At 40.1% G+C, this 12,390-nt stretch overlaps 1 protein-coding gene across 11 annotated transcripts in view; it reads left to right on the top strand.

The window, feature by feature from the left end:
• The window catches only part of SMARCA2 (SWI/SNF related, matrix associated, actin dependent regulator of chromatin, subfamily a, member 2), a 176,330-nt gene that overhangs the window by 130,687 nt on the left and 33,253 nt on the right, over positions 1-12,390 (top strand). Inside the window, exons 1-2 of one of the 11 annotated variants that reach the window (XM_066257166.1) lie at positions 10,006-10,127; positions 11,330-11,425. The exons of the other annotated variants lie outside the window; for them this stretch is intronic. Coding sequence (XP_066113263.1) covers positions 11,333-11,425 — 93 coding nt within the window. The 5' untranslated portion in view covers positions 10,006-10,127; positions 11,330-11,332. Of the gene's footprint in view, positions 1-10,005; positions 10,128-11,329; positions 11,426-12,390 lie in introns of those variants that run through there. 11 annotated transcript variants of the gene reach the window in all.

Consider the following 12,390-nt stretch of genomic DNA (forward strand, 5'->3'; position numbering starts at 1 on the left):
GCACGGAAGATTTTATGTCCAGAATGGAGGCTTGGACTCCTCCTAGGTACCTGCAACCAAGAGGTAGGGGTTGCTTAACAGCAGAAAGTCCACAAAGGAGCCCCCTCTCTAGGCGTGGGGGTCCTAGAGGCCTTTACAAGGTATGTTTCACATCCCTTAGGACAGCGATTTTCAAACACAATGCCTCAAGAGACACATTGGTGTGCCTGCAGGTATTTTTAAAACAATCAGTGCCTGACTGTTTAGTCAGGTGCACTGACCTCTTTTTCCTTAGATTGTCAAATATAAAAATGACAGCAGCAAACACAATAATAGCAGTCCCATGTGACTGAATCAAAATCATACCTTTTTTTTTGTTAGATTGGCAAAAAATATATTTCTTGGTGTGCCACAGAATTTTAATAATTAGTTTATGTGTGCTATGAGATGAAAAGGCTGAAAACCTCTAGTCTAGGAGAGCTGTTCTAGAGTTCCCCAGCAGAAAGTTCTTCAGGGTCATCACGAGACACCTCGCCAGTCGCTGGTCAGGGCATCCCATTGATTAGTGATATCTGCTGCGACTTGGCAAAGTCGGTTGGCCATGTTTATTTGACTGCATATTTACAGCCTATAGGAATGAAAATTGAGGGCCAAAGAAAAGCTTGGGGAATGTAGGGGAAAAGGTAAGGAAACAACTCAGGACTGTCACAGTTTAGGAAGTAGATATTAAGTAAGGAGCAGTAGAGGAGAAAGAAATTAAATAGGTTTTAGGCAAGACTAATAGAAAGGGGAATTCAGAAGCTTTGGGCAACTTTTGAAAAAGATTCATGGCCCTGGTTGGTGGCTCAGTGGATAGAGCGTTGGCCCAGCATATGGATGTCCTGGGTTCGATTCCCTGTCAAGACACACAGGAGAAGTGACCGTCTGCTACTCCTTGCCTCCTGCTCCCCTTTCTCCTTCTTCCCGTCCCTCAGCCAGTGTCTCTATTGGTTCAAGCGTGGCCGTGGGCACTGAGGATAGTAGCTCAGTTGGTCTGAGCATGTCAGCCTTAGGCACTAAAAATAGCTTAGTACTTGAGCATCAGCTCCAGATAGGGTTGCTGGGTGGATCGTGGCTGGGGCACATGTGGGAGTCTGCCTCACTATCACCCCTCCTCTCACCAAAAAAGGAAGAAAAGAAAGAAAAAAAAATATTCATGTCCTGGTGCAAAGGTATTTTACTGTGTGGTCAGGAGGTAGACTTATTAGTCTGTGTGACTCTGTGGTTCACAGTAAAGGGAAGGGGAGAATTGGGCTAATCACTAGAGGGTAATGTGGAGAAAAGACAGTTTGATGCTAGACTTTCTAATATTTTGCACTTGACGATTAACATAGAAATACCTAGAACAAGTACACTTGATCATATTACCTATATATAACTATATACCTGTATGACACCTAACATGCTATAGGTATATACTTAAAAACAGTTTTCTAAGACAACCCTGTCTTAAAGTTGAGTCTATTGTATTTATACTGCCTTTTCTTCCCCTACTATTGTGCTAGGTACTAGAAGGGAATTGAGAAAAACAAGGCATGTTCTCAGTAAGGAAAAAAAAAATCACAACTAAATAAGTTGTTACAGCTGAGAAGGATTCTGAGCGGGGCAGTGGGAGTTGGTCATCAAAGCCGCGTACCGCATGCATGAGTGTGAGATATATGAACAGAATCATAAAGGGAGAATAAATATGGCGGGATGCTATAAGTGCTGGATTCCTGCTCCTGCTATTTAGGGAATCTTCACGTGCCAGAAAATGTGGCAAGTCAGACTGGGTATAATCAGATTGTGGAGATGTGCAGAGTGCAGACAGGGAGGCTGGGGACTGATACACTGAGGATAATTTAGGAACTTGAGCAGGACAAGAACCTGATGAAAGAAGTACTTAAGGTCTGACCAATGGGATGTAGCTCATAACTATTGAGAAAAAATTCAGAATCGAGCTATTTAGTCCTATTTCAGGGAGAAAAGTACTGCATGACAAAAAGTTAAAAGCAAGGAGATAGGACTTTCCTTGTGCCCCCTGCACATACCAAAAAGGAATAACCACAGAAGCCTTCTTTATGCAAAATAATCAGAACCAGTAGAAGGTTGGTCAGTGAAAATATCAGTGAAGGTGAGAAAATGATACTATATAGAGATGAAAATTTTAGTGAAAATCAAAATGCTTATGTTTGCCATGTTCTTTTGTTTTCTTTTAATTTTCTCTAGAAAAGTACACTTAATGGGGTGACATTGATCAATAAGAGTACATAATGCTTATCCGCCACATTCTTGACATAAGGCTGAGGTTGTCTCTTTGAATCTTCTGACTAGAATACTTGAATCTTTCTTGCATAAGTGACACCCATTGTGTATCATTTAGGATTTCCAGATTTAGTGTTTTTAGGGTGAAAATCTTTTTTTTTTTTAACTTCAGCGTTTCCAATGTATAATTGATAAAATTGTGAGACATCCTAATTGTACATTGTCGAGATTGGATTTCCATATACCCTGTGAAAGGCCGCCCCCGTCTAGTTCACAGGTCCATCGCCTGAATAACAATCTAATACTGAGTGCAGACTCTGCCCAGATTATAATAATTGCCTTTGGCAAATTTAAATGTTGTTCTTTTTTTTTCTTTCTTTTTTTTAAAGCAACTCACTTTTAATGGAGTCTTTGGTACTCACAGCTTGTAGAAATAAGATCCCTACAATTGCATTTCATTTGGTGTAACACCTAACTGAACCAAAAACATGTTGGGGAGCACAACTGACTGTTGTATATGAGTCAAGTGGAGTGAGCAGAGGGTCCAAACTGTGGGGCAGAGTCTTAAGTGGAGGTCAATTGAAAAAGGCTTTTTAAGTTCCTTGAGATTTAGTGACTGTCAGGTATGCCCCCTCTAAATCGTTGGCCATGTTTCAGCTGACCCGTCTCCTGGAGTCTCCTCTTCTGCCACCCCATTCTGCCCATGGTGATTTCAGCCAGGGATTCCCTGCAAAACTGCTCTTGCTGGCATAGAATACCAAGAAGCTACAGAAGCCATTCAAGGCCAGAATAGCGCTAAGTGTGTTTATTAGTGAAACCTGGTCTTATCTGCCTCTGTTCTTGTTTCTTTGTACTTTAGAGATTTCAATTTAAAGTTTATTGCATAGCAGATGGTGATTATAATCTATGTATAGCTCTCAGCTAACCGGAGCTCAGAGTTGTGTTTTGGATTTTTAGCTTTGTTGGCTTAGCATCATAAAAAGCAGGACAATCATACTTGACAGAGAGTCTTACATATACTTAAAAAAATCATACAGACATAAAGTGAGCAAATCCAGATTTGAAGTTATTGCACATTTCCAAGTTGACTTCTCAACTCTACTGGAGCCAGACACTCCTTTGATACTAATAGTATGATTGCATGTACATGTGTGTATAAGTGTACATCTGCATGTGTTTCTGTATAGCTGAACCAAACGCAGGTGGGTCTGTCTCTATGGAATTATATCCTCCGTACGACCAGCTTCCCTCTGCGTGTATCTCTAGGTGTCCTCTGGTTATTCATGGTTCCTAGTCATAACATCTCTGGTCGAGGTGCTACCTCAGGACCTCCCACACTAACTTGACGTAATCTCTCTCACACTTGCAGTTCAAATTCCTAAGGGAAAGTGAACTAATTCAGCCAATCACTCTCATTTTCTGTTTATACAGAGTCCCTCATGCCAGGCCTGCGTGAGCCTAGAGATAGGTCACCCTGAGAGCAGGGACCATTCCCAGTCCCACCAGGTGAGATGAGGACAGGGAGAGTTGCCCGATAAAGAAACATGGCTGCTCAGCCCCAATGAGAAAGGCTGCCTCACTGTTATATACATGCAGGCAGGCCTCACTGTGCACCATTCTCACGTGTACAAACTTCCACCACTCTGATCTAGTTAAAAAACACTAGCACCCCAGTAACAAGTTTCAGTTACTCTATGAGTTTTTTAGGGCTGTGATAATAAAATACCACAGGCTGGGTAGCTTAAACAGCACATGTATTTTCTTACATTTCTGGAAGATGGAAATCTGAGTTCAGGGTGTTGGGAGGGTTGATTTCTTCTGGGGCCTCTCTCCTTGGCTTGTAGATGGATGTGTTCTCCCTGTGGCTTCAAGAGGTAGGTCTTGACGCTGTGTGTATCAGTGTCCTTATATCCACCTGTCAGGACACCAGTCATATTGGATTAGGGCCCACCTTAATTACCTCATTTTGCCTAATTACGTCTTTAAAAACCCTAACTCCAAATGGTCACACACTAAGGTATTGGGGGGAGGGTAGAACTTCAACATATAAATTGGGGGGAACACAGTTCAGCCCATAACTCCATGATACCCTAAGTTATTGCATAAGGTACCAACTTTGCTGCTGGCTGTTCAGTCCACAGGTCATTATGTAAATAACACACATGATCAGCGATCAGTCACATCACTTGTGTCCCAGTGTATGGTGATGAGTCACTGAGCTTGCTTTTTGGTCCATCACACACAGCCATGCGTGCAGTTGTGATGTCTCCTTGTCTTCCAATGACAAACCCATACCACATCCTACAAAAAGAAATAATCAAGGGAGGGAACTGGTCACTAATGGTGACAGTGCATCCAAGAAACAAGGAGTAATGACACAGGAAACAAAATTGGATGTGATTAGAAGATTTGAAAATGACGACATCGAAATGAAAATAGGACGAGTCCTGCACTTAACTACAATACAAACTGTATGGGCAAAGTCTGTTGAATATATAAAACAAGTTCAAATCGCATCAATGTATTTTAGCTTGAATTGCACGAGAAACATAAAGCTACTTATGGTTGAATTTGAGCACTTACTTTGGCTTGATGACTATAATAAAAAATAATAATAATTCTAATCAGTTTGCCTAATGTTCAGGCCACAGTGCTGAAGTGCTTAGTTGCCTCACTGAGAAGCTGGTCATTACATGGAGCTCGGAGAGGAACCTCACTGTCGGTAAAGACTGGTTCCATCGTTTCAGAAGTCGACAAGAGTTGGTGACTGGGCAGGCCGGTGGTGCTGTGAAATTAGCACCCAGGTTCCAAGGATTAGTCAAGGCAGGTGGTTGTGATGATCGTCAAACATTTACTGCTCATGAGACATCTGTTTTGGAAGGCAGCCCTAGCAAGGACTTATGTGAAGAAAAATGTAAGGAGGCAGAGTGGCCGTAAAGGGGAGACTTTAGATACACATCCAGAGGAACTCAGTGCAGTAGTGAACTCACTGACATAAATGAGGAGGTGGTTATGAAGAAAAGGATTAAGCTCTTCCAGAGAAAGTGACACCAGCAAAAACAAAACCTTCAAATTAGAGAAATTCTGAGGTATTTCATTCACTACATTGACAGGGCAAAAGAGAAAATGTTGGAAGCTGATCCTTGGCAATTTGCCAAAGTATGGAAAAGCTGTTTGCTCTATATCATGTTATTTAATAAGAAAAAGGCAAGTGCTATTCAAACACTCTTGATAAGCTTTTATAAAGAAAAAAATATTATAATGTTAAATGTTTCTAATATTTTAAATTAGTGTACTAAACAAGTATGTTACCATGTGTTTTATTTCTCTGTACATGTATAACTGACAATAAGGGTTTTTTTTTGTTTTATTTGTATTTTTCTGAAGTTAGAAGCGGGGAGGCAGACTCCCGCATGCGCCCGACCAGGATCCACCTGGCATGCCCACCAGGGGGCGATGCTCTGCCCATCTGGGGCATTGCTTCGTTGGGGCCAGAGCCATTCTAGCGCCTGAGACAGAGGCCATGGAGCTATCCTCAGCACCCGGGCCAACTTTGCTCCAAAGGAGCCTTGGCTGCGGGAGGGGAAGAGAGAGATAGAGAGGAAAGAGAGGGGAAGGGTGGAGAAGCAGATGGTTGGGCATTTCTCCTATGTACCCTGACCAGGAATTGAACCTGGGACTTTCACACACCAAGCCGATGCTCTACCGCTGAGCCAACTGGCCAAGGCCCTACAGTAAGTGTTTTTAATATTTTGACATAAATTTGTGAGGGCCATGGAACAATCATAATTTTCCCATTAATTATTAAAATAGCTTTGTTATGGGGGAGGTGCAAAAAAAAAAGGCTTTGTATGATTTCAACTTACAGAGTCATTTTTATGCTCCCACACTTCCATGTAAAATAAGGACTCTGTGTGTGTATGTGATCTTTGCTGGAATTCCTTCAGAGTTGTACCAGGTTCTCTTTTTACTTGCATTATTCTTCTACGCTTAGCAAGCATAATTAGCCTTTTCCTGATGGTTCAGTATTCATTTGTGCTTCAAAGTAGATAATATCCCTCTTAAGGATATGTTTATGCAGCCAGACTTTCAGAATTCGAGGTCCACCTGGCTCTGTGTCTTACGTGTATGATTTGGAGCAAGATGCTTCTCTCTGTGCCTCAGTTTCCTCATCTTGTAGGGTTACTATGAGTATTAAATGAGCAAATGTCTGGAGAGGATGGAGCACCTGGCAACATAGCAAACGATGTATGTGTGCTGCTCTTGCCAGCGGTGGTGATGGTGGGGGTGTGTTCATGATGTCACGTGTCTTCAGGTTTATTGAAATTTAGGCTTTTCCTTTTTTCTATCCTCAAACTATAATATTCTTTATTTCTTGGGTTGTTTTACTTATGTATTCTCCTTCCTTGTAGTTTGGCTGTTAATGGCCTTTTTTGCATCTGCCTCAGGCAGAACAATATCCCTGCTCTCAACTACCCTCCATTTGAATTTAATGCTTTTAAGTATAATAGGTTTATAGATCAGAGAACTTGTCTTGTAGGAGCATGTAAACCTGGACAAGGGCCCAGTTCCTCGTGGACAACCTATCACAGGGAAGCTCAGATGACAACTGATTTTTTTCTGGGGTTTTGGGGTGTTTTTTTTTTTGGCTTAGGGACTTCCATTTGTTATCCCTAAATGAGGTTATAATCATAATCACTCTATTGTCGATTTCAATAGCATTAAATTATTCTTTGCAAGTATTGAAATTGTACCACACAGTGTGTTACCTTCTTTTGGCTTTGGCAAGGCTTCATGTTTGTAATGTGCGGAGAATCCTGAAGTATGAGGTGGCCCAGGCCCATGTGAGAAGCCCTGCTCAAGAGTCGAGCGAATAGAAGTCTGGCTGTGTTACCAGTTGATAGGAACTGGATAAATGGATCAGAAGGCAGAGCTGCATTTCCTTTAATTCTCCGTTTCTCTAAGCCTCTTTCAGGTTCAGGTTCCCTGTGGTTCTTTGATTCCACCCAAGGGAGCTGGAGTATTGTTATTGCCTAACCTGTAAGATCAAATGTCACTACATTGTGTGTGTAATATGGTGGGGTCTACAGGGCTGGATATTTTGGGCAGCCACTAAATCTAAAAGTCATTCTCTGAATATAATAGTTTGCTTAATACTTCTCAAAAGATATCCGATGGGTTCTTGATCTTGTAGCTGAAGTAATTTTTATCCTTCCTATACTTTGTTTCTTCTTCCCTACCCCTGACATAGTGAACTTATTTGCCTCTCTCAGTTGGATAAGCCATGGCTCCCATCCCCCCCTCCCCCAGGTTTCTTTATGTAGCTCCCTTTCCCTATGTCATAGGGGAAGAGAGAGGCTTGGTCCATTTTTGAAGAAGTGATGTAAAGTTGTTGACCAAGAAAATGAAAAGGTCACTGTACCAGAAATTCAGTGAAACTGAAGCTCCAGTTGCTTCCCCTTTATGGCCTGCGTTGTACATTTCAGTCCCCGACTCAGGGAAAGCTGGGAGTTGCCCAGCAAATGAGTTAAAGGCATGGGAGTCTTATCAAATTAATGTCATCGGTTGTAATTGTACCACACAAAAAGAAAAAATGTATACTAAAAAAATCCTTAGCCTTCAGATTGACTTTTTTCTTGAATATTTGTTATTCAAAATGTTAACAAAATAATAAAAATAAAGTTTGTGAATAGGTATGTTCTAGACACAGGTATTTTCTTACTTTGTGGTTATCTCCTTAATAACATTTGAATGAATAAGGTTTTTTGAAAAGCTTCTAGTTATTAGGGCAAGACTGAACATGTTACCTGTTGAAATACTGTAAGGTTTGAGTTTGGAAGGAAAGCTAGCGAGATTTCACTAGTATTGTGTGCTGTGTGTTGAGGTGAGAACATGTAGGAACCTGCAGTTGTTGGGGATTTTTTTCCTCTAATATTTAGAGAATTTGATTTTTTCCAGGTACTTTTTAAAACTGGTAAATTTTTAAATTCTGGTAAAATACACATAACATAAAATTTACTATTTTAACCATTTTAAGTGTACATTTTAGGACATGGTTGTACAACTATCACCACTATGCATTCCAGAACTTTTGCATCATTCCAAACTGAAATTCTGTACTCATTAATCAGTAACAACTCCATTCACCCCTCCATTTGACCGCTGGTCACAGTTGTTCTCTTTTCTCATAAAAGTGCAATCAGATAATATTTGTCCTTTTGTGTCCGGCTTATTTCACCTAGGGAATTTGATTTTATGCATCCTTTTCTAACAGGTTGCTTTGGGGGATGGTAGTAATAAAAACTTATAATTGCCCAAAGCTGTGAGTCTGAAATTTTGTATCCAAAATTACTGCTGTCTTTATTAAGCCAAGTGCCTAAAATAAAAATAATGTCATTTTAAGCAAGAATTCTGTGTTCAATTTTTTTACTGTTGTTAAATATTCCTATTATAAGAAAGTTTCTTATACATGAAATCTTAAATTTTCTTTAAAATTCCACTTTTGTTGTTGTTGCTGCTGGTTGTTTTGGGGGATCATTACCTAAACTGTTGGGTTCCACAGTCTCCATGGGGCTTGAGGGGAGTTGAAGCTCCCCGGGTAATGGAATCAAGTTTAGTGATGTGAGTGGTCCACATGAAGTGTTAGTATTGACATGACCCAATTCTGTAATGCTTAGCCCTCAACTCTGTAACTCCACCTCCACCCCCAATAGTATCTTAGACTCTTCAGGAACCCCAGAGCTGCTGAGGTGGGGAGAACCCCCACCCCAGAGAGAGAAAGAGAATTTGTCAGTAGGCAGAAGAAATGTGATATTTAAATATGAGAGTTAAACATTGCAATACTATAGATTCACCATTTCACATCCAAGATATTTCCCATGCATTGTCTAGATGTCTTTTGAATTGCTCAGTTCAGTTTTCCCTAAGATGGTCTATTCCACCATGAGGGCTGTGCCACGCTGCATGGTGGACTTGGGAGATGCTAAGGGGGAAAAGGCGACTACAGGGAAACAATGCGCCTGAATTGGCTTGTGGGCTTTTGTTTGCTTGTCCCTGGTTACCTATTCATAGCCATGGATTCATTTGTGCGGTGTGTATTGTGAAGTCATGTGTAATAGCACTTCATTACACCACGGGCTTCTCTTTGGGCTGTCTGTCTTGCACTAAAAGACGTAGTGTGTGTCAGGATGACAGGGGCATGGCTGGACTCACGAGTGACGGATTCCTGGGTCTGCCATGTGCTCCGCAGGCTGCGGAGTGGTTCCTGTAATGCAGCTATTCGTGCACGGTCTCTCCTGCATTTTATCAGAACCTGCACGCCGCTTTCAGAAGAACTAACTGAAGGAGTCCGTCTGTATCTCGTTCTTGCCCATCCTGTGTCTTGAAAATGCATTCTTTAAAAAAAAAAAAGGAAAGAAAGAAAAAGAAGGGAGGGAAAAAAGGTTGCCATCCAGTGGAGGAAGGAGTAACTCCCAGCTTCATTCAGGAAAAACGTAGGCTGAAATATGCTTCACTGTTTTAACTTGGCTGGGGAATTTTTTTTTTTTTTTTAATCACCAGAAGGGTTTTTTTAGTGACATCCGGAGCCAAAAGGGTGCAGTGTGCCTTTAAGGAAAGAAGCGTCTCACCAAACTTCGCCGTAGTTGTATCTCACCGTTCCTGCAGGGAAGGAAAGTGTTAATTTCTTATTTGTACACTTTTTTTCCCCCCGACTTCCTTCCTATTCACTTCATTAAATCTAGAGGCAGTTCAGCATGGGAGCCGTCTGTATGTTGAATTAGGGCTCGCACTCTTGCGCAACACGTCACCAGTCGGAAACTGGGGGTTTGCTTCTGTGATTTATTTCATTATTGTGCTGGTAAAAGGTTTGGAAGGGAATTCTTTTTGGGGTAGTACTTTAGCATTGTGTAGCAAGTTTTTTTTTTGTGGCCCCCCTCCTAGCACTGAGTTGAGTCAGTTGAGCCAGTTTAATAAGGATTTTTTTTTTTAATTAAAGAACAGTTTTAAATGTCCATGGATAATTTTACTTACATGCAGGAGTAATCTTACTCTACTCTTTAAGTGCGAAAAGCACCGGGAAATATTTAGTGAATTGATTTCCATTAGAACAAGACCCTTAGAAATCTCTGAACATCAAGCCCTGCATATGGATGTGTTTGGGGTCTTTGGGGAGGGGGAAGGATGTTTTGTAGCTCTCTGCATTCCTGCATAAAACCTTAATTTAAGGGGAATAATGGTCAGTACTTTGTGTGTTTCCGTGTGATTCCAAAACCTAAATTTAATAAGAATCTGAACGTCTTAGCAATTGTAATAAAAATTGTTTTACTAGTTCTTTTTGCAATTTAATTTATTTTCGCTTCTTAGCTACTTAGATTTAGAGATTTAAAAGTCCAAATATCACAAGCTTATGCTTTGTTCCTTTTTTTTGCAAAGTTAAGGGGGGGTGAGAGTAGAAATTTTCTTTCACAACTTCCCCCTCTTCGTTTATCCCACTGAAAAGAAAAACAATGAAAAATTTTACAGCATGAAACTGAAAGTGAAGTATCACAGTTGTTCGGGATTTTCTTTAAAGAGCAGAATAACATTTTATTAAAATATTTAAAATTGCTTTTACTGACATGCATTTAATGAAAAAGAAATTCTTTTTATTAAAAAAAAATCATGTTAGACTGCTCCAAAACCATGCAGCCTGTTTTTTGAAAAAGCACTAAAAAGAGGTTTAAAATACCAAAAAATACATACTTGTTTTAATTTTTTTAAATAAATTTGAATATTAATTTGTTTTTTTATTGGCTTAATTGTTAAAATGCGAGTAAGAATCAGAAACCGCCTGAGCTAAAAATCTCTAATTCTGCTGCCTGGAATAATAACAGGGGGGAAAAATATGATAAGTAGTTGTCAATATTAAAGCAGGCTGAAGGAGGAAGGCTTCGGGCCTTGTAGTAGGTAGAATGAAACAGCAGATTTGAGTATCCACAATCCTTTCAGTATTAAATTTTCAGTAAAATAAAATTACTTGTATATGAAAACATAGCCTTTCCCCAGCTCTCTTTTTTTTCCTGATCAGCTGATGAAGAGACTAGCAGCTCGCTGCTTTGCTGGCTTGTTAATTTTATCCCCACTAACTGTGATTTCCGATAGCCGGCCTGCTGATAGTGGTAAGGTAAATATCCTTTTTCGTTGCCGTCTTGAAGATTCAGTAGAACTACATCCCAGGCATGTGTAGGTGTGTAACACATCAAAGCCGATGTTCTCCGTATTTCTGTGTGCAACTGGGTGCTTGAGGAGAGCAATACCATTAACTGTTGACAGCCTTGCATGCTGTATTTATTATTAGCATGTTCAGCCTCCAAGATTTGCGGGACAATTTCCTTTTCTTAATCTTCGCCTAGCTGCAGTGTTTTTAGCTGTATAGTGGGTGTCCAGCTTTTAGGCAAATGAATATTAATGAAATAATGTGAAGCCTTTTTTTTCCTTCTTTTCCTTTATTTCTCATAACTCATCAGATCTCGCCTCATTCATAATGCTTATCTGAACATTGTAGGATCGTGATGGAAATTGTCTTTTGATTATTAAGGCCTAGGCTCAGGCTGTCCCTTTGGATTCTGTCTGTGTGCATGTTGCTTCTGTGGGTCTGCGCCTTGGAAGATGCATAGGAAACATATTTCTTTAATCCCACTGGCATTCTTTAACATGCCAGGTTGTTTTGTGTTCTGCACCAGGTTTTCTTCACAAAACCTTTCTTTTTCAGGAGGCATTGTACACAAGTGAAAGAAATTATGTCTGAGCTGTAATCACTCTTTATATTGATTGTTATACTCACATGATCATAAATATTAGCCATGTTTGGTGCTGTGGAGAAATGAAGGTAATTGCCTTATGATTAGAGCTCTTTCAGCTACGAGAAAGGATTGATTAGCATTTGCATACTGGAGGCAATATTGAGAGGCAGGAGGAGCAAATAACAACATCAGTTATTTTGTGTGAGAAGGCAACCTTGAAATATAATTGAAAGGTTTTAAAAAATATTTTTCTTTCCATTGTCAAATATTCTTTTATCTGTTGTGGGTATTTTTTTTTTCTTCTTTTGCAGTTTCTTTTTTTTTTCCTCTATTTTTCTTAAGTTTT

This window comes from Saccopteryx bilineata, chromosome 2, assembly GCF_036850765.1.
Source record: "Saccopteryx bilineata isolate mSacBil1 chromosome 2, mSacBil1_pri_phased_curated, whole genome shotgun sequence".
Lineage (NCBI taxonomy): Eukaryota > Metazoa > Chordata > Mammalia > Chiroptera > Emballonuridae > Saccopteryx > Saccopteryx bilineata.